This window comes from Palaemon carinicauda, chromosome 25 (genome assembly GCF_036898095.1).
Source record: "Palaemon carinicauda isolate YSFRI2023 chromosome 25, ASM3689809v2, whole genome shotgun sequence".
Lineage (NCBI taxonomy): Eukaryota > Metazoa > Arthropoda > Malacostraca > Decapoda > Palaemonidae > Palaemon > Palaemon carinicauda.
The window spans coordinates 76,263,902-76,286,567 of NC_090749.1; the positions used below are offsets into that span (position 1 = coordinate 76,263,902).

The 22,666-nt window shown below is 44.6% G+C and overlaps 1 protein-coding gene across 3 annotated transcripts in view; it reads right to left on the reverse strand.

Annotated features, from left to right (window-relative positions):
* Nucleotides 1-22,666, reverse strand: part of LOC137618661 (protein O-linked-mannose beta-1,2-N-acetylglucosaminyltransferase 1-like) — a 370,898-nt gene that overhangs the window by 118,480 nt on the left and 229,752 nt on the right. For all 3 annotated transcript variants that reach the window (XM_068348795.1, XM_068348793.1, XM_068348794.1), the window contains exon 7: nucleotides 21,888-21,986. In XM_068348795.1, the coding sequence (XP_068204896.1) occupies nucleotides 21,888-21,986 (99 nt within the window). The remainder of the gene's footprint in view (nucleotides 1-21,887; nucleotides 21,987-22,666) is intronic.

The window sequence follows — 22,666 nt, forward strand, 5'->3', positions numbered from 1 at the left end:
GTACCGGAACCCAGCAAAATTGAACTATTATACCTCTCAGTCCAATAATAAAAAGCAATTCTAAAATATTCAAAACTAAAGGATTATTGGAATTAAAAACTTCTAAAGTTGAAGGACTCTCTTTGCATAACTGAAAATGGTAAAATTAACCCCCTTCTCCAACGCTATTTTCTCAATAGCAGTTAGTATGCCATATAATATGGCAGTAAATATGGATGCTGTTAGAGGAAGTAAACCTCTACAATTAAAACCATTACTGAATGCTCCAAATCCAACGCCAGCATCGGATTTGGAGCCATCAGTATATATAAAAGTCGATCCCCTATGTTCTGTAACATGTTCCATAAAAAGAAACCTGACTTCTAAATCAGTCATACATCACTCTGGGGCGATAACAGAGATTAAGGATATGATGGCTACTCTGATCCGCGCCGGAACTCAGTTTCCTCCCCCTTCTGCTCCAGACGCATCGAAGCTGCCGCCCTTCGATAAAAACAATCCTTGGCGGTTTGCCTTGCATGCCCCATTCTTAGATGGTTCCCTAACTCTGGAGGGCATAGGCACCCGCCCTCTAGAGGACCTGGAGTTCTATCCCCCGGGCCTAGCATTCCCGTTCAATGGTTTTGTACGTTTAAAGGAACATGCATTGGTCCGTATGGACAAGGTACCGAAGGAAACGGTGATATTTCCAAAAGAGCAGGCCCAGGCTATCTGGGCCAGAACACTATCAGAGTGGGGGTGTATTAACTCCAAGCTCACCCCACACAAAGGTGCCTACACTATTTTTACGACAGCGGCCTCCATCTCTTTGCCGCTCATAGACAAAGTCACAGAGCTGACTATACAGGCCATCAAGGAAGGCTCTTCCATGCCGGCTCTCAAAGAGACGGACCCCACCTCTTTGCTTATTCCGGGTACCTCTGCAACCTGGGATGCTGCGGCTTCTACCTTCACGGTGGGGAAACTAGACCCGGACTGTGCCTCTACTCTTTTCTCTGAGAAGCTTCCCAGATTAATAGAGAGTCTTCTCAAAAATGAGTTCGAGACCCGTACTAGACTAGCTAGGTCCCTCCAATCCATCACCTCCATGGAGTCCCTAGCATCTCTTTACCCAGAGGAAACGCTGTTCAGAGTCGCCACAAAGAACCAGCTGCCGTCCTACCAAATAGACCTCTATGACTTCTGGTCAGCTCGGGTTAGTTGCAGGAAGTTCGTTCTGTCTGAGGCCACCATCAGGCATGAGCCGAACAGGCTGATAGCCTCCTCCTGCTGGGGTAAGACCCTCTTCCCTCATACCGAGGTGGATAAGGTTCTTCAGGACGCGGCGAGGGCAAACCAGAATTTGCAGGGAAGGTGGGGTCTCTCAGCCAAAAAGAGGTCCGAACCCCAGAGACACACGTTCTTCAAGAAGAAGCAGAGGTTTAGTCCTTACAAGACAGCCCGGGGTACATCGTCCCCACAGTCTTCCGCTGCCTCGACTTCTCGACAACAGGCGCCTCCTCAGCAGGTAGTCTACCTCGCTGCTCCCCCCGGTACACAGCCCAACCCCTCTTGGATGTCCTCTCCTGCATACAACCCTGCCTACGAATCCTCCGGTTCCTTTCGTGGATACCAAAGAGGGAGTTTCAGAGGTAGAGGACAGTTCCGCCAACGCGGCGGGCCTAGAGCAAGGGGTTCTCGTGGAGGGAGGGGCCCTAAGTTCACTCCCTCCCAATGATGTGATGCCGGTAGGAGGGAGACTTTATCACTTCCGGGACCATTGGACCTTCAGTCCATGGGCTCACAGCATAATATCCAGGGGCTTGGGTTGGAAATGGTCACAGGGATCCCCTCCTCCACCAGTGACCTTCTTCCAGAGACCCACTCCCATCCTGGAAGAGTACACCGCGGAGTTACTCAAGAAGAAAGCAATCAAACGGGTTCGATCCCTGAAATTCCAAGGCCGCCTGTTTACAGTCCCGAAGAATGACTCGTTGGCGTTGAGGGTAGTTCTGGACTTGTCAAAGCTCAACTCTTACATCCTTTGCGACAAGTTCCGTATGCTGACTATCTCTCAGGTACGGACCTTACTTCCCCGTGGGGCCGTCACCACCTCTATCGATCTTACCGACGCCTATTATCATGTCCCAGTAGCTCGAAACTTCTCTCCTTACCTAGGCTTCCGTCTCGGCAAGAGAGCCTTTGCATTCAAAGTCATGCCCTTCGGTCTCAGCATTGCCCCCAGGATATTCACGAAACTGGGGGAGACGGTGCTCGAGCAACTCAGACACCAAGGGATACAGATCGTCGCCTATCTGGACGATTGGCTCATTTGGGCCCAGTCGCACCAGGAATGCAACAGAGCTACGTCGAAGGTACTCCATTTTCTCGCCAAACTGGGCTTCCAAGTCAACCTCAGGAAGTCCCGCCTACAACCATCAAGCCACTTCGAATGGTTAGGCATCCGTTGGGACCTCTCAAAGCACAAGCTCTCCCTTCCTCCCAAGAAGGTAAGGGAGATAGCTTCCAAGGTCAGGAGCTTTCTCAAACATAAACAGGTGTCCAGAAGAGCTTTAGAACGAATCCTCGGCCTTCTCCAATTTGCCTCACTGACCGATCTCCTATTAAAAGCCAAACTCAAAGACATCAATCGAGTTTGGAGAAAGAGAGCGACAATACCTTTAAGAGACAAGACCTCGAAGATCCCCTCTGTCTTGAAAATGAGACTACAACCATGGTCCGAACGGAGGAACCTCTCCAAATCGGTTCCTCTACAGTTCCCCTCTCCACAAGTCACAATTCATACCAACGCATCTCTGAGTGGATGGGGGGGGGGGGTTAATCCCAACATCAGATGTTTCAGGGCTCTTGGTCACCCGCCATGAGACAGTTCCATATCAATGTTCTCGAAGCCATGGCGGTGTTCTTGACCCTGAAGAGAATCTCTCCTCCGAGGTCGACCCACATCAGAGTAGTCTCAGACAGCACGGCCGTAGTCCACTGCCTCAACAGGGGGGGGGGGGTCCAAATCACCCAACCTGAATCAGATCCTGGTCACTATCTTCGCCTTGGCAGCCGACAAAGACTGGTTCCTGTCAGCAACTCACCTAGCAGGAGTCCAGAATGTGATAGCAGACTCATTATCCATAACGAGACCACTGGAATCGGAGTGGTCCCTGGACATGCACTCCTTCCGGTGGATACTCAGGCTGGTTCCAGGTCTCCAGGTAGATCTATTCGCGACCCGACTCAATCACAAACTCCCATGTTATGTGACACCGAACCTGGACCCTCAGGCTTATGCCATGGACGCATTAACCCTGGATTGGAACCATTGGCAGAAGATCTACTTATTCCCTCCAGTGAATCTTCTACTGAAAGTCTTGCACAAACTCCGCTCCTTCAACGGGGCAGTGGCTTTAGTGGCACCTCACTGGCCAAAGAGCAGTTGGTTTCCTCTCCTCCTCGAGTTGAAACTCCGTCCCTTCCGGATCCCATTCCCCAAACTGACCCAAGTGGTCCAAACTCGGACTGTGTCAGATTCCTCAAGGATAGCCAAAACCCTAACTTTGTGGATTTCATGAAATTTGCGGCGCGTAGGGACGCAAACATCGACCCAGATAATGTCCTCTTTATAGAATCAGACAAAAGGGACTCTACGATTCGCCAATATGATTCGGCAGTTAAGAAACTAGCAGATTTCTTAAGGACTTCAGACCATTCGGGTATGACTCCTAATTTAGCCATCTCCTTCTTTAGGTCCATATTTGACAAAGGCCTAGCAGCTAGCACTATAACCACCATTAAGTCAGCTCTGAGGAAAGTCTTCCTGGTTGGGTTTAACATTAAACTGGCGGAGTCTTATTTCTCGTCTATTCCAAAAGCATGTGCTAGGCTTCGACCTTCGGTTCGTCCACAAAAGGTCTCTTAGTCTCTTAATGATGTCCTCAAACTGGCCTCCGACACAGACAACAAATCCTGCTCCTATATCACTCTTCTTAGGAAGACTTTATTTCTAACAGCTTTGGCCTCGGGTTCTAGAATCTCAGAACTAGCAGCTCTCTCACGAAACTCAGAAAACATGGATTTCCTCCCTTCAGGTGAAGTACTTCTTTCACCAGACAGGGCGTTCCTAGCTAAAAACGAGAACCCCCAAAATAGGTGGTCCCCTTGGAAGATTATTCCTCTTCTCCAAGATACTTCTCTATGTCCGGTCACCACTCTCAGGGCCTTTTTAGCCAGGACTGCTACCCGATCGTCTGGCCCCTTGTTTATCAGAGAACAAGGAGGTACCATTTCCATACGTGGTATTAGGCAACAGATCCCATACTTCATTAAACAAGCCAATACGGGATCATTTCCCCATGTTCATGATATCCGGTCGGTAGCTACCTCCATCAATTATTTCCAGAATATGGACTTTGATGACCTTAAAAAGTACACGGGTTGGAAATCTCCTATGGTCTTCAAACGCCACTATCTAAAGAACTTACAGGCTCTTAAATACCCAACGGTTGCAGCTGGGAGCCTTATCTCTCCCTAGTGATCTTTTGTTCTTCCTTTCATCCATCTCTTTTCTTCTCCCTCCTACCCGCCACTCGCACCACGACGCCGCTTCCTTGGTGGTTCGTTAGCCCTAAGTTTATTACATATTAGGTTAATATGATTGTAACTATTATTGTTTACTTCTCTATGTCCGGTCACCACTCTCAGGGCCTTTTTAGCCAGGACTGCTACCCGATCGTCTGGCCCCTTGTTTATCAGAGAACAAGGAGGTACCATTTCCATACGTGGTATTAGGCAACAGATCCTATACTTCATTAAACAAGCCAATACGGGATCATTTCCCCATGCTCATGATATCCGGTCGGTAGATACCTCCATCAATTATTTCCAGAATATGGACTTTGATGACCTTAAAAAGTACACGGGTTGGAAATCTCCTATGGTCTTCAAACGCCACTATCTAAAGAACTTACAGGCTCTTAAATACCCAACGGTTGCAGCTGGGAGCCTTATCTCTCCCTAGTGATCTTTTGTTCTTCCTTTCATCCATCTCTTTTCTTCTCCCTCCTACCCGCCACTCGCACCACGACGCCGCTTCCTTGGTGGTTCGTTAGCCCTAAGTTTATTACATATTAGGTTAATATGATTGTAACTATTATTGTTTACCGTAGTTATAGGGTTGGGATATTCTTAGGCATGTCAGTTTTGTTGCATGTTTCCTCTGATACTCGGAGGCTTACCTGTTATCATGTTTGTGTAACCTTACTCTCACTATGCCCTGTGGCTAGTTTATGTTTTATGCCTACTTACCTTAATTATATATGATTTTCTTTACATGGTGTTGTTTCTCTCCCCTTATTAAATTAGTAGTTATTGTTGGGCTTGGAAGGCATTCTTGGTACATTTTCACCGGCCGCCACAGGTCGACCCAGAAAAGGGATTTTGACGAAGGAAAAATCTATTTCTGGGGAGAGACCTGTGGCGCCCGGTGAAACCCTTCCCCTTTATTTTACACGATCCCACCCTTTCCTTTCCAAGCCATCATGGCCAATACAGAAGGATGTTGTTCAGATGGCGCTCGAGTCGTGGCGTGGGTGGTGTGGCGCTGGTGGTTGGCTAGGGCCTTTGTATCGGCCCATCCCTTTGACGAAGGAATTAACTAAATGGAAACAACCTGTGAATAGTGGATTTCACGCGCCTTTGCTTTATACACGACACCCAAAAGGTGCTCGCGCGAGGGTTGTAACCTCAGCATTCCATGCTTTTATCTTTCTCTGGTATAATTGGAAGGTTTTATCAGAAAAGGTATATAAGAAGGACTCTTTTCACTGGGCGCCACAGGTCTCTCCCCAGAAATAGATTTTTCCTTCGTCAAAATCCCTTTATTATTATTATTATTATTATTATTATTAATAATAATAATATTATTATTATTATTAATTGATAAGCTACAACCCTAGTAGGAAAAGCAAGATGCTATAAGCCCAAGGGCTCCAACAGGGAAAATAGCCCAGTGAGGAAAGGAAACAAGGAAAAATAAAATATTAAAAACAGTAACAACATTAAAATAAATATTTCCTATATAAACTATAAAAACTTTAACAAAACAACAGGAAGAGAAATTAGATAGAATAGTGTGCCCGAGTGTACCATCAAGCAAGAGAACTCTAACCCAAGACGGCGGAAGACCATGGTACAGAGACTATGGCACTATCCAAGACTAGAGAACACTGGTTTGATTTTGGAGTGTTCTTCTCCTAGAAGAGCTGCTTACCATAGCTAAAGAGTCTCTTCTACCCTTACACAGAGGAAAGTAACCACTGAACAATTGTAGTAAAGTAGTGAACCCTTTGGGTGAAGAAGAATTGTTGGTAATGTTGTCAGGTGTATGAGGACAGAGGAGAATCTGTAAAGGATAAGCCTGACTATTCGGTGTATGTGTAGGCAAAGGGAAAGAACTGTAACCAGAGAGAAGGATCCAATGTAGTAGGCTACTGTCTGGCCAGTCAAAAGACCCCATAACTCTCTAGCGGTAGTATCTCAACGGGTGGCTGATGCCCTGGCCAACCTACTACCTACCTACCAAATAATTTGTATTTTTCCTAACTATACAAACCTCAGCTATTTAATAGGGGTATTACTTTCGGCGTAGCTGAAATGACGAGCCATTAAAATTTAACGAGGGTTTACTACCCACACCGCTGGTTAGCGGGGGTAGGGGAGGGTAGCTTGCTACCCCCCCTCACGCACACCTGTGCTTGAGCTCACTTTGCTTGGAGGTAGGACTTCAAGGAGGATAGGGCTGGCGGGCAAGTTTGGTTAAATAGCTAAGGTTTGTATAGTTAGGAAAAATACAAATTATCTACAAATTTGTCATTTGTTCCGTAACTGGAATACAAACCACGTTATTTAATAGGGGTGACTCACCCATTAGGAAGGGTGGACGTCCCAGCCAGTTCTGGCTTTTTGGCTTTACCCGGAGACTCGTTATTTGAGTGTGTAAGCACCCAAGAAATAAGGAGTCCTGCACCTCGCTAGAGCCTTGCTACGCAAGGACTGCGGCCTACGCAAACTGTGTGTGAAGGTATGAAGAAGTGTGACTCGTCCTAGGAAGTTGTTCTGAAGTTCTTTAGATGGAAATTTGTAGACTAGGACTCTCCCAATACCACCTCGTCAGGGTATGGGGACGTAACAGTATTAACCTTAATACTAGGAACACAAGCGAGCATGGTTTACCTGCAGTGGTTTGAGGTCAGCTATGCAGAAAACCCAGGATGCTGCTTTCCCCAAGAGAGGGGATGATGAAGAAAAGAATAAGGGCCAGTCAAACCTTTTCATTCATGCAGACTAAAACCACTTAACAATGCCCTCAACCTTATGCTACATGTCCAATAAGGAGCTTGAGGTTTTAAACCAGCTGTTGTGCAGCCCCCACAGGGCCAATAGAGAACGTATCGAGCCTCCTGTGGGTCACGTCTTGCAGGTAGTGGGCTGTGAACGTTGTTTGTCATTTCCACACCCCCGCTTGAAGAACATGCTTCACTGAGAAATTACTTTAGAAGGCCAGGGACGTAGCTATGCCCCTGACATCATGTGCTCTAGGGCGACGTGACGGAGGAGGATTTGGATTCAAGGCCAGGTCAATGACAGAGATGGTGTTCTTGGTGACCCTCCTCTAAGTCCTTCCTGTGCTGACGAATAGTGCTGGCACATGAGGACGGACTGCAGCTGTTCTTTTGAGGTATAGCCTCAAACTCCTTACTGGGCATAGTAAGAGATGATCTGGGTCATCTGTTACAGAACGGAGACTAGAAATCCGGAAGGAGTCGAATCGAGGATCCGCCACTCCAGGATTCTGAGTCTTAGCAATAAACTCAGGGACGAAGCTGAATGTTACCTCCTCCCATCCCCTTGAATGGGCGATGTCATACGAGAGACCATGAAGTTCGCTGACTCGCTTGGCCAAGGCCAAAGCTAGTAGGAATACCTTCTTCCAGGTTAAATGGCGATCTGATGCCTGGCGTAATGGTTCATAGAGAGGTCTCTTAAGAGACCTGAAAACTCGAACCACATTCCATGGGGGAGTTCTCACTTACGACTAAGGGCAGGTAAGTTCATAACTACGTATGAGTAGACAAAGTTCTAGCGATGAAGTAATATCCATTCCTTTCAGCCTGAAGGCTAGACTTAAGGCTGAGCGATAACCTTTCACTGCCGAGACTGAAAGGCGCATTTCTTCATGCAAATACACAAGGAACTCTGCTGTTGTTGGAATAGTGGCATCGAGTGGGGAGATACCCCTTCCACGACACCAACCACAGAAGACTTTCCACTTTGCCTGGTAGACTGCTGCAGAAGACTTTCGCAGCTGTCCAGACATCCTAACAGCAACTTGTTGCAAAAATCCTATCTCAGAGAGGAGATGCTGGATAGTCTCCAGGTGTGAAGTCGTAGTGAGCCTACGGCTTTGTGGAAGATGTTGGCATGTGGTTGCTTGAGAAGATTGTGTCGTGGAGGAAGTTTTCTTGGTAGCTTCGTTAAGAGTTGCAGAAGGTCCGGGAACCATTCCGCGTGATGCCACAGCAGATCTATGAGGCTCATTGAAAGATTGACCGATGTTCTGGTCTTGTTGAGTACCCTCCTCATCAGACAAAACAGGGGAAAGGCGTAAATGTCGATGTTGTACCACCGTTGTTGGAAAGCATCTTGCCAGAGAGCCTTGGGGTCTGGGACTGGGGAACAGTACAGCGGGAGCCTGAAGTTCAGGGCTGTTGCGAAAAGATCCACAGTCGGAGAACCCCACAAAGTAAGGACTTTGTTGGCTATCTGAGGATCCAAAGACCACTCGGTACTCACTATCTGAGATGCTCTGCTCAGATTGTCGGCGAGCACATTCCTTTTGCCTGGAATGAAGCGTGCCGATAGTGGTATCAAGTGGATTTCGGCCCATCTCAGTATCTCTACTGCAAGATGGGATAGTTGCTGCGAAAAAGTACCTCCTTGTTTGTTGATGTAAGCCACTACAGTGGTGTTGTCGCTCATCACCACCACAGAGTGAATTGCCAGGTACTGTTGGAACTGTTGAAGGGCCAGGAAGACCGCCTTCATCTCTAGGAGATTTATATAGAGATACTTTTCTGACTCTGACCAAAGGCCTGAGGTCGTGTGGTGCAGCACGTGGGCCCCCCACCCTTTCTTTGAAGCGTCCGAAAACAGCATCAAATCCGGGGGGAGGACGAGAAGATCCACTCCTTTTCGTAAGTTCTCGTCTGCCACCCACCACTAGAGGTCCGTCAGTTCCGCAGGTCCCATGGGGATCTGGACGTCCGGCGAATCGTAACCTTGATTCCACCGGGACTTGAGTCGCCACTGGAGGGATCTCATCCTTAGGCGACCGTTGGGAACCAGACGAGCCAGCGATGAAAGGTGACCGAGGAGACGTAACCACGATTGAGATGGAAGTTCTTCTCGTCTGAGAAAAGAACTTGCGACCTTCCTCAGCCTTGCTATCCTGTCGTCTGATGGGAAGGCTTTGTGGAGATTGATGTCTATAATCATGCCTAGATATACCAGTCTTTGAGTGGGAAGCAGTGAGAACTTCTCGAGATTTACCATGATCCCCAGAACTTGGCAAATTCTCAGAAGTTTGTCTCGTTGTTGAAGAAGGATGACACCGAGTCTGCTAGGATTAACCAGTCGTCCAGATAACGGAGGAGACAGATACCAATCCTGTGTGCCCACAATGATATTAGGGTGAACACTCTGGTGAAAACTTGTGGTGCTGTGGAGAGACCGAAGCACAGCACCTTGAACTGGTACTTTTTGTTGTCTAGGCTGAATCTCAAGTACTTCCTTGAAGACGGATGGACTGGGATCTGGAAAAACGTGTCCTTTAGGTCCAGTATACACATGAAGTCTTGCGGTCTTACTGCTAGTCTGACCGTGTTCGCCGTCTCCATGCTGAACAGAGTTTATTTGAAAAACTTGTTCAGAGCTGAGAGGTCGATGACTGGTCTCCAGCCTCCAGATGCCTTCTTTACAAGAATGAGTCGACTGCAGAAGCCTGGAGATTCGTTGAGGACCTCTTGGAGAGCGCCCTTCTTCAACAGAGTCTGGACTTCTGCCTGAAGGGCTTGCCCCCTTGCCAATCCCATGGCAAGGGAGCTCAATGACATCGGATTCGTCATCAGGGGAGGTAGAAATGTTGTGAACGGGACACGATATCCCTGACTGATCACGGAAATCGTCCAGGAATCCGCCCCGAGTTGCTTCCACCTGTCTGAGCAACTTTGTAGGCATCCCCCGACTGGTGGACATGCTGGGGGACTGCCAATCCTGGCGTTTTCGGCCTCGGCTGCTCCCTCTAGGATTCTTGCCTCCCCTGGAAGACTTTTTACCTTTCCTATCCTTGACAGGAAAGAGCTTAGACACCACGGTCTTCGCTGCTGTCGTCGTTTTAGCGGTCGGCTGGACGAGACTGCTGAGGTGCGGGAGGCTTATAGTGCTTAGATGTTAAAGCCCTATGAAGGAGGGAGTCTTGATGGGACTTCCTCCACCCCTCAGCGGCCTGTTCCACATCCTTAGGCTCAAACAGGATGGATCCCTCTAAAGAGGAATGTCTGAGCCTATTTATCTCGGTGCTAGGGACCTTCTGATGGAATCTCTCAGCTACCGCATCCCGACGTTTCAGGATGGTGTTTGCCCACAAGTTCGAGACTTGGTGGGCCAGAAACTCGATCGTGCGAGTACCTGAGAGTAGAAATGTCTCCATAGCTTTCCTGGTACGTTCTTTGGAGAAGTCCTCAGAACGTATCAGGATACCTAAGGACCCCAACCAGATGTCGAGCCACGAAGTGGTTTGCATAGCACACTTCGCAACTTTCTCCTGGTTAAAGATCTTGGTTGCCGAGAATGAGACCTGCCGGTTGGAGAGTCTCTCAAAGAGGGACTGCCCTGGTAAGCTCTTCCAGTGAGTGGTGAAGCAGAAGAGCTAAACAAGGCTCCTTAAGGATCTCAAAGTACCTCCTCTGCTGTACGCAAGGAGGTTGCAGGAGCTTGTTGGTGGCACTGGAATAGTTGGAGGAAGACATCTCGGAGAGCTGTACAGCGATCTTGTCTCTGGTACTCTTAACCCCTTGAGACCAGGGCAGAGCTGCACTGGTCTTAAAGGGTTTCTGAGTACCGAATACACGGTCCAAGACCGTGTCCTTGACCTCTCGAGGAGGGATCTCTGGGTCGGAAAACCCGTTGAGAGCCCTCATTAGAGTCAGAACTTGCCAAAACGCATGTTCTGACTCTTGCTGTTTCCCCCTTGACGTAGGACTTGCAGCAAAGTCTCCTGTCCCCAAAGGCTCTTCTAGGGGAGAGTCGCGGACGTTCTCCGAGTGGCTAGTTGGCTCCGTCCTGGTCCTTGTGGAGGACTTTGGTAATGTCTTAGAGTCCTTAGACTCCTTCCCGGGAAGAATGTAGGATTCTAACATTGAAGAAGATGGTAAGTTCCTTCCAGCCCCCACTTGAGAAGACATCTCAGCGCGAGGAGAGGTTTCCCCCATTGGTGCAATGGGGGAAAGTCTCACCTCACGTGATTCCCCTGAGGACGGGAAATCTTCGTCCAACTGGGAAGGAGTGATAGTCTGGGGGAAAGTAGGAACCTGCCTCAAAGGCTTGCGTGGAGTCAACTTAGCCCTTGGAACTCCTCTTTTTCTAATCAAAGGGGTGGAAACAGCCAAGGATCTGTGACCTAATTCAGAGAAAACAGGCTTGAACGCCTGTTTAACGGCTCTGATTAGTGCACCGCACCAAGGCTGTTGACTGACAGACGCGCTGTCAGACACACCCTTTGGAGGGACAGGAATCGAAGGATCCCTGGGAGGAGTTATCATTGGTGGGTTCGCCTGGAAAGGCTTAGGGATCCTGGACCCCTCTAGATGTTTCCCTTCCGCCACAATGCGCACTGATATGCGTTTGCAGGGAGGGGAATGAGGTGATGGCAACCTTGCCGTGCGTATTTCAGCAGTCTCGCGCCCGGGAGGATATTGACGCTCGCGCGGGGGCGCGTAATGGTGCTCGCGCGAGGGAGAATACCGGGAATCGCATGCGGGAGACTGCTGATGCGTGCACGGGAGACTGCTGGCGCGCGGGAGACTGATGGCAAACAGCAGCGCGTGCGGGAGACTGTGGGCGCACAGGAGCGCGTGCGGGAGACTGTTGGCGCGCGGGGGCGAGTATTCGTGTGCGTGGACGCGCATGATCAGGGCGTTGAGTGCGCGAGCGAGAGTTCGCGTGTGCCTGAAGCAGTCGTAGGGCGAGCGTACGCAGGAGAAAGACCCCAGGCGCACGGGCCCGCAGTTGAAGCCTGTGCTGCTCGTGGGCGCACGTCAGAATGAGGGCGCGCGACTGCAGGCGAGGGCGCGCGCGCGTATCCTCGGGGTTGCGTGCAGGTGATGGCGCATGTCGGCGCGATGGCGAAAGCTGGCGCGTGGGAGAAGTCAACCTAATTGACATCCCAACAGCGCCCAGATCAGAAGATCGTGGGCGCACAGGAGAGATGACTGCTGGGCGTGGACGCTAGCGCGCAGGAGATCGCTGGCGCAGGTGAGGATTGGCGCGCAGGAGAACATGGGCGAGTATGCTCATGAGTGCGTGCATAGCGCGTATGGGATGTATGCGCGCGTTGGCGCATACGCCCTTGATGCCCTGTATTAGGGTTAGTTGAGGATTCCTGACGAGCAAGGAAGTCAGGTTTCATTAGCGCGTAGCGCGCATCTGCATCCAGGAAGGGCGACGGCAGGTCGGCAGGTCAGCAGGTCTGTTGGGTGGAAGGTGGACGTGTCCTTTGAAAGGACGACCTTCCACCGAAGGAGATTGCGAACGATACGCAGAAAGGTCCAGGACCAAAGCAGGAACAGTCGGTGATCGATGACGAGGCTCCTCTGCGGGGGGACTGCAACGAAGATGTAGAACCAAAGAGGCGCCTCCTCACCGCAGGTGAAGGAAGGCCTCTCTGGCGAAGAGGAAGGCGAGCCTTGCGACGAATGCGCCCTCTGGGGGCCGTAGAATCAGCAAGCTGACCTTCTGCAGTCCTCTGAAGAGAAGTCTCTGTAAGTGAACTCCCCCGAGGGAGAGAAACACTAGTAGCAGAGACTGTTGAACTTAGTTTCTCCCTTGTTGGTTGAACAGGACCGGGAGAAACTAAGCCATCAGCTACTGTAGGGTTTGAAGAAGCAGAATTGATGGTTGATACTGCATTGGATACCTCTGACACCACAACGTCGACAATCGACAGAGGATCAACCTCTGCCGTAGGCGGCGATTGCTTGACAGCGGCACCCAATCGGACGTAGTCAGGTAAGACCTCCTTGGAGGGCGAACCCTCGAGCCCCAAGGAAGACCAAAGCTGAAACAGAGGGATTAGTGACAAATCCTCCCCCGGGGGGAGAGGTGGAGCTGCTTCGCTAGGGGAAGCAACGCCATCTCTCGAACCCGGAGTTTGGTAAACAGTACAACAGTCTACGCTACCACACGACGGTCTCTCGAAAGAGACCGACCGAGTGGGAGCTTCGGAGGAGGTTTGAGCAACGGAAGAAGGGGCCTTGGGTTTTTCTCCTTTCAAAGAAACCTTCGAAGGAGAACTATCCCGTTTGGACTCCTTCCGTCGACGCGAAAACCTCTCCTACTGGGAGGTAGACCACTCCCTACACTCACTACACTTGTTATCGCTATCACACCGTTGGCCCCTACAGGAAGGACAAAGGGCGTGAGGATCGGTCTCGACCGCCGACATGAATGCTCCACAGGGGCGGTCAGAGAATCCAGGGCAGGTGCACATAATAGCAGAGGCCAACTTCACACACAATACTGTCAAAGAAAAAGCAAAAAAGCATTAATGGCTGCCAATGACGGCGAGGATGACAGCGGACACGTCCGACTACCATCCGAGCCGAGAGCAAAGTGAGCTCAAGCACAGGTGTGTGTGTGGGGGGGGGGGGGGGGTAGCAAGCTACCCTCCCCTACCCCCCCCCCCCTAACTAGCGGTGTGGGTAGTAAACCCTCGTTAAATTTCAATGGCTCGTCATTTCAGCTACGCTGAAAGTAATACCCCTATTAAATAGCATGGTTTGTATTCCAGTTATGGAACAAAGAATATTTACAAAAGGATACCTCTGGTAATTTCCATGGAGGGGTTGACGATACCTTAAATGGAAGCGCCTTACTTCTAATTATATCAAGAGTGTATATTAATTAAAATTACTTTTCCTCCAAACTCACAGTGCCCCAGTAAACCAAGAAGGATCAGATATATAATCTAACAATTATATTCCTTTCCATACACTGAAGGCAATAAGGGAATCTGCCTTTTCATGTTCAACTTACAGATGAACTGGTTTTTTTCACTTGAAGGATATTGCATTTATAATCATCAAGCCTAATACATTTTCCTTCATGTGATATGTATACTGTTCTTAGTCCAATTATAGACGCATAAAAGATAACAACTACCAAGTTAGTAAGGAATATAGATAAATAAAGAGGGAAACAAAGAGAATGGTGAAATTTGCAAACGGAGAACCCAGGAGTGAGTGATATGAGAAGATGGAAACACTGGAGGGAGAAGAAGATAATCTACAGAGTTGCAGAGAGAAGAAAATACAGGTAGGATATAGGAACAGTAGGAATTATTAAGGATGAAAATGGAATTATCTCAATTGAGGAAGAGTTAGATAAGAGATGATGGAAAGGCTATTTTTTCCAACTAAAGTATAGGGGAACACATTGTGGGAAAAGATCCGGGATGCAGAGGAAATGCCTAGGGACTGGGAAGATATTTGGATGATTAAACTGTATAAACTAAAAGGAGAAGTTTTAAACTGTGGGAGCTACAGAGGAATAAACCTTTTGGAGCCTGTATTTAAGATGCTAGAAATATATAAGGTAGGTAGGTTGAGATAGTTGATATATATACATGAGCAGCAGATTTGGTTTATGAAGGAAAGAACTCAGTGGACATCATCTCCATAGCAAGATAAGTCTGCATCCAAGAGAAGAGAAGTTTGTGTTTTGTGGATAATGAAAAGGCATATGAAAGGATACCAAAAAGGTTAGTCTACTGGAGTTTGAGAAAAAGAGGAGTACAGGAGAAGTTGGAAAGGTTAGTGACGATGATGAAAGAGTGGGCACGATTCACTGTACAGGCAAGATATGGGGAGGCTGAGGCATTCCCTGTGGAGTCTGGCCTCTATCAAGGATCTGCTCTGAGTCAGTTTCTGTTCCTCATTGTTAGAGATACTTTGTCATCAGAATTAAGGAACAATGAAGAATTTTAGAAACTGATGATTGCTGATAATCTAGTCATTATAGCAGACACAGAAGAACTGTAAGAAATTTTACAGCATGGAAAAGAGGCCTAGAAAGGGAAGAAAAGGGTTAAAGGTGAACACTGGAAAGACAGAGATAGTAGTAGAGAAGGATATGAAGAAGTATGCATTGAAGTAAAAGATGGTAAGGTGCTAAATCAAAGCAATGACTAACTACTTGGGATCAATAATAACAGAGGAATGATGTACTGAGAAAGCAGTGAGGTAGAGAGTGGAAAAAAGGGAGAGAAGTAACTGTGACGTTTTTTAATACAAGAAAATGCTGTTAACACTCAAAATGAAGATTTATAAGACAGTTATAAGGCCTATACTATTATATAAGGAAGAAACTTAGTCAGTGCAGAGTAAAGAGATGGGACTGTTAGAGAGAACTGAGTTAAGGATGGTGGGATGGATTGCTGGAATACCCCTACTGGAAAGGAGCAAGAGTCAAGATATATAAGAAAATGTGTGGGATATGTTATATAAAAAATATGGCTAGAGAAGCCCCGTCTGAAATACTATAGCCATGCAATAAGGAGATAATGAAATAAATCAAGAGAGCTAAGAACATGATAGTGATGGGGAAGAGTGTGGGGCATCAGCAGATCAGATGGATGTGGTCAGAATGGATATGGGTGGGGTAGGATTTGTTAAAGATTTCAAAGAATGGAAATAGATGGAAAAAGTTGACTCGGGTGACCATCCCTGCTATACAGTGGGACTAATAAGGTAAAAAGAACAAAATTTGACACGTTCTATCATAACAAAATAGAAAAATTCATCCTTGAAATAAACATTTTTTTCAGGAGTGTGGCTTCACTCCGATGCTGGGCTTGATTAGAGGCTGCATTGACAAATGTTTCGTGAATGCCTCATTGAAGCTCTCTCTCTCTCTCATAATCTTTAATGGAATGATACATGTAAGGGTCAAAGATGATATGAATGCCATCCCCATGGGAAGAGCTGGCCTTTACAAATAAATTTTGCACCACTATTCCATATTCTAGTGTTCTGTATAAAGATGCTACCTAGAATGATGCTACCATTAAGTAGTGTAACTTTGATGTTTGGGAGAATAGTGGAGCCTTGGACTACACTTGATAACTCTCCCTTACCTTTATAAGTGAATTTTTGCCAGTTTTCAAATTGGTATCATCAGTGTGTGTCTGTACCAGTGGTACAGTGTTATACCTAATAATCCACCTTTTAGAAAAACATTAGAGATTTTTGGTTGATTATGCTATATATATGTAATGTGTGGCAGGAGAGAGAGAGAGAGAGAGAGAGAGAGAGAGAGAGAGAGAGAGAGAGAGAGAGAGAGAGAGAGAGAGAGAGAGAGAGAGAGAGAATACTTTTTAGTCCATCCATGGAGACTCATTTGTTCTTTGGTAGAGCGATTTATTTTCAGCATTTAGAGAGTTCTTATGATCTTGTCTAACTTATTCTTTAACTCATTTACCGTATTATTGTTTATTACATCCGCTGGGAGTCTATTCCAAGTATTTGCTATTTTGCATGTAAAGAAATTGCCACATTGAGTGGTGTTGTATTTTTTCCAATCCATTTTTATCCATTACCTCTGGACTGATTTATGTCAAGCGAGAATAGATTGTTCCTTTAAGAATTTTTGAATGCCTCTTATCAACTGTCTCCTTAGTTTCCGAGTATGTAGATCAACTACGTTCAAATGTTCCATCCTCCATCTATATCTAAATTGCCTTGGTGTTGGAACTAGTTTGGTGGCTCTAGCTTGAACTGCTTCCAGTCTATTTATATCTTCTGAATACTTGGAGCCCAGAATTAGATTCCGTATTCTAGATGGGGTCTTACTGGTGATGTGTACAGCTGTAATCCAGTGTCTTTGTTTCTGTATTTGAATTGTCTCTTCATGTAACCTATAAGTTTTTGTGCTTTCTTTTCAGCTTTTATGTTCTGTTTGGTGAACTTCAAATCCTTGCTGATAACAATACCAAGATCTTTCTCCCAGTCCACCCTTGCTATTTCACTACCCAGCAGTGAATAATCTGATTGTGGGTTACTATAACCTATGTGCATGACTACATTTCCCACGGTTGAAAGGCATTTGCCATTTTCTGAACCATTCTCCTAGCTTCATTAGATCCTCTCTTAAGGCTTCTATGTCTTCTGAGTTTCCAGCATTTATGCCTAGTTTAGTATCGTCAGCAAATCAGGCTATCTTACAAGTTCATCCTAAATCTATGTCATTAATGTAGACCAGAAATAACAATGGGCCAAGGACGGACCCTTGAGGTACTCTGCTTGTAACACTGCCCACTCTGAACCTTCTCCATTGATTAAAACTATGTTTTCTGTTTGTTAGCCAATCTTCAATCCACTTCACTGGCTCGTCAATGATACCAAGTGCTCTAATTTTGACCATTAATTTTCTATGAGAAACTTTGTCAAAAGCCTTTTGAAAGTTTAGGTATATTATTATTATTATTATTATTATTATTATTGTTGTTGTTGTTGTTGTTGTTGTTGTTGTTGTTGTTGTTGTTGTTGTTGTTGTTGTTGTTGTTGTTGTTGTTAAGCTATAACCCTAGTTGGAAAAGCAGGATGCTATAAACCCAAGGGCTTCAACAGGGAAAAAAGCAAAGTGAGGGAAAGGAAATAAGGAAAACTAAGAGAAGTTTAAGAACAATAATACCATTAAAGTAAAGCTTTCATATATAAACTATAAACACTTGAAAATAACAATAGGAAAAAAACTTCAAAATAACGAGAGGAAGAAAAACAAGATAGAATAGTGTGCCCAAATGTACCAGCACAGTTGAAGACCATGGTGCAGAGGCTATGACACTACCCAAGACTAGAGAACAATGGTTTAATTTTGAAGTGTCTTTCTCCTAGAGGAGCTGCTTATCATTGCTAAAGAGTCTCTCCTACCCTTATCGAGATTAAAGTAACCACTGAACAATTACAGTGCAGTAGTTAACCTCTTGAGAGAAAAAGAAGTTTTGTAATTTTAGTGTTGTCAATTGCATGAGGAAAGAGGAGAATGTGTAAAGAAAAGGACAGAATATTCAGTGTACTGTATGTGTCAGCAAAGAAAACCGTAACCAGAGACGGATCCAATTTAGCACTGTTAGGCCAGTCAAAGGACCCAATAACTCTCTATTGGTAGTATTTCAACAGGTGGCTGGTACCTGGGCCAACCTACTAACATATGATGTCTATTGCCCTGCTTTTGTCCTAAATGCTAACCATGTTGTGGAAAAAATCCAAACGATTTGTCAAACAAGATTTTTTTGTCTAAAACCTGTTGGCTGTCTATCAGAAGATTGTTTTTCTCTATATGTTCTACAATTGAATCTACTATAGGGGTAATTGATTAAAAAAATTTGCAAGGCACTGCAGTTAGACACAGGTCTTTAGTTGCCAGGTTCTTCTTTCAGTAACTTCTTGTAGATTGTAGGAACATTGCCTAGTTTCCTTCCTTGTGGTGCCTTTTTATCTGTTGGCTGTCTTTCGGAACATTTTGTAACAGTGTGGGGTTAACTCTCCTTTTAATTCTATAAGCTCTATGGACCTGGTGCCTTAGACTAACTAACCCCCTTTTAATTTCTTTTGGACATCATCCATTGTAAATGAAATTCTATTCAATGGTTGTGGCCCTTCATAACTGATAGCTCGTTCTGGGAGGGTCGTTGATTCTTCCCTAGTGAATACAGATGTGAAATATGCATTCATAAGTTCGGCTTTTTCCAAATCTTTTGATATAACATTACCATCCGAGTCTCTTAATGGGCTAATGCTGTTTTTGATTGGTTTTCTACATTTTTACATGGGCAAAAATTCTTTTGGGTTTTCTTTAATAGCTAATGCCACTCTTTTTTCTTGATTGATCTTAGCCTTTCTAAGTACAATAGTTTATCTACTTTTTGGTTTAACTTCTTATGCTCGGAAATTTCATGAATTAAAGATCGTTGACCCATTGATTTATGTTTTCTGTCTACTTCTTCTTGCATTGGCTATTTCTCTGTTGAACCACTTAGATTGTGAAGTTTCATTTGGTAAAATATTTCTATGCAGTATACATTCAGCCCTTCTTACTTTATACATTTCTACAAAGGAGTCCCAGAGTGTATCTATGTTCTCTGTTTCGTCGTACTCTAAATTCTTGGTGTATTCCTTCAGTTTTACAGTTATATCTATTGTCTAGCTTTTTTATATAATTTTCCTTTCGTTTAGGAGAGAGAGAGAGAGAGAGAGAGAGAGAGAGAGAGAGAGAGAGAGAGAGAGAGAGAGAGAGAGAGAGAGAGAGAGAGAGAGAGAGAGTATGTGTGTGTGTGATTCCTCCTTTGGAGCAAACTTTTTTTGAAAGTGGACTCGATTTTGCTATTTAAGCTTACAATAAAGGAATTGATTTGACTGCTCTTAGGAATATATACGGTAACTGTTCATGACCCAGCTGAGTTAAGTTACGTTTGCTGATGATGATGATGATGACGACGACGACGACGACGACGACGACGACGACGACGACGACTACCGATTAGCCCAGAAATTGAATACTCTAAAAAAAATTTTAAAAGGAGAAATGGATTTTGCGTTCAGTCGAATTGACTGCAAGTAAGTGTTGCCACAGAGCAGTGGCAGTGCCTTAAAGACAGTTGAGCTTTGTGTGAACGACAGTGTTTGAGCCCACAGATATAAAAAATGTATATAAACACTTGCATACTTATTTTGGATGGGGTGTTGGTTTAATTTTAAGTTTTGTTACTGTTTGTTTTTTGTTTATTTGAATGTTGATTTCTTTTGGTATTAAGCTTTGTTGGTGTTTTCTTTTGGTTTATGTTGATGTGGTTGTTTATGATTTACTGTACTTAGGTTTGAGTAAAAAGTGTGATCTTTTGTTGTGGTTTAGGTTATGTGACATGTATAGTTAAGAAAAAAGTTAGCTTAAATATCCTTTTGTCTAAGAGTCCAGTTATCGTAAAAGTAAGGGGAAACTTTGTGTTGTGGGACTTTTGTCAGTTACAGTGATTCAAGTGTGTGGGGGGCTTGTTATGACATCACACCACAATTTCAACTGTCACCAAATCAAGGAATGATCATACCAATCAAATGTAGTAGTTGAATAAATGGAACTTCAAGAATTCAAACTTGCTGCAAATACTTTTCTGTTGACCAGGTTGAAACAAGCCTTACTTCATGGTTTTCAGTATATGTATTTATTTGATCTATGTTGTTACTTGTCATAATAAATTCTGTTTTTTCCTCTCTATTTTTAGAATTGTGGTTGCAGCCAAGATACTAATAATAATATTATTATCCTGCTTATCACGTGTCACACAAGTTACTGTAAAAAAAAATGTCTCCCCTACAGAGAAGGAAAAGGAGAACAAAGGAATTAGATACGCTTATGCTAAGTCCCCATTGAGCTTTAGCCATTAACTATGACCTTAATCTTGAACATAAATATGCACAGCTACCCATTGAGATACTACCGCTAGAGAGTTAGGGGGTCCTTTGACTGGCCAGACAGTACTACTTTGGATCCTTCTCTCTGGTTACTGTTCATTTTCCTTTTGCCTACACATACACAGAAAAGTCTGGCCTATGCTTTACATATTCTCCTCTGTCCTCATACATCTGACAACACTTAGATTATCAAACAATTCTTCTTCACCCAAGGGGTTAACAACTGCACTGTAATTTTTCAGTGGCTACTTTCCTCTTGGTAAGGGTGGAGGCGACTCTTTAGCCATGGTAAGCAGCTCTTCTAGGAGAAGGTCACTCCAAAATCAAAACATTGTTCTCTGAGTCTTGGGTAGTGCCATAGCCTCTGTACCATGGCCTTTCACTGTCTTGGGTTAGGATTCTCTTGCTTGAGACATGCTATTCTACCTTATTTCTCTTCCTCTTTTTTTGTTGAGGTTTTTGTAGTTTATATGGGAAATATTTATTTTAATGTTATTTTTATTTTTATTTGTTCCCTTTCCTCACTAGGCTATTTTCCCTATTGGAGCCCCTGGGCTTATAGCATCCTGCTTCTCCAACTAGGGATGTAGCTTAGCAAGTAATAATAATAATAATAATAATACATGATTAAATATATGAAGTCTCAGTCTTCTATAGATCAAAATCTATGGCCAGATTAAGAAAACTTTAACCTTAGCAAATGGACAGACATAAAAAGGCCCTGGGAAATACTGTAGAGATTCAGTATAAAGGGTAATGACTGTATATCTATAAAGGTTTCAAAGGGACATTTCAATACCAAATAAAACAAGTAAAGTAGAAAGAGCAATTGAAGACTTCAGACCTGCGCCGATGAAGGTTGTCAGCATTTCAATAAAGTACAGTATATGATCAAAGCTTTCCTCTTTTCATATGTTAACCATGAATGAATCCACTATACAATAAAAATCCTGGATCCAGATCACTGCCGAAATCTAATCATTTTGAAGTCTGCCCATTTGTTACATGTGGAATTTTCATCAAAATTCATCCGTAACTTTTTGAGTTAGGAAGAGGTAATTAAAGTCCTTAAAAGACTAACACTAAGTGTAACCTTACCTGAACAGAAGTCCGATATGTAGGTGTGACGTTCACAGAACTTCACACGAGCATTATTCTGCATGACCTCGGGATCAGGCATGATAGCTTGTCCTTTCACTGAAAGTGTAATTAAATAATATCTTAATTAAAAAAAAAATAACTTCTGTCTCATAATTTGAAAAATTGTATCTAAACAGAGTAAATTCATAGCAAAAAGTAAAAAGCCAACAAGATTAACTAACGGTGTAAAAGAATTTCAAAGATTAATAATGCTGCTACCTGTAACCAAAACATTACTCAAATATTCTAAAATATATGATTAATTACATCAGCAAAGCATTAGATTCAAATAAAACTTTGACATACCATGATATGAAATAACATCCTCTATAAGGCAGAAAAAAATAATAATTTTGACACTGAGTAATGTTAGGATCAAATCTGGAGAATTGAATGGTTTAACTCTATTTCCTCCTAAAACTCAAAGGCAATAAAAGAGAATTATAACTTTTCCACATCTTAATATAATGTAACATTCGTTTCTCCACTTTCCCTTTGTTTATTCATTTGCAATAACAGAAATAATTAGTAGCAAGATATATATCATTTAGGAGGAAATTTGTAAGGTTTCATGGCACAGACACTCAAAAAAATTTCACCACTTTCTAAACATTTTCGATCAACAAACCTGGATCGATCTATTTACCGAGGAACTAACCCCTAAATTTTAGGGAGTAGCTGACATAAAAAAAAAGGAACCAAAGGGGACCTTTCCTCTCTTCGCTCCTCCCAGCCTG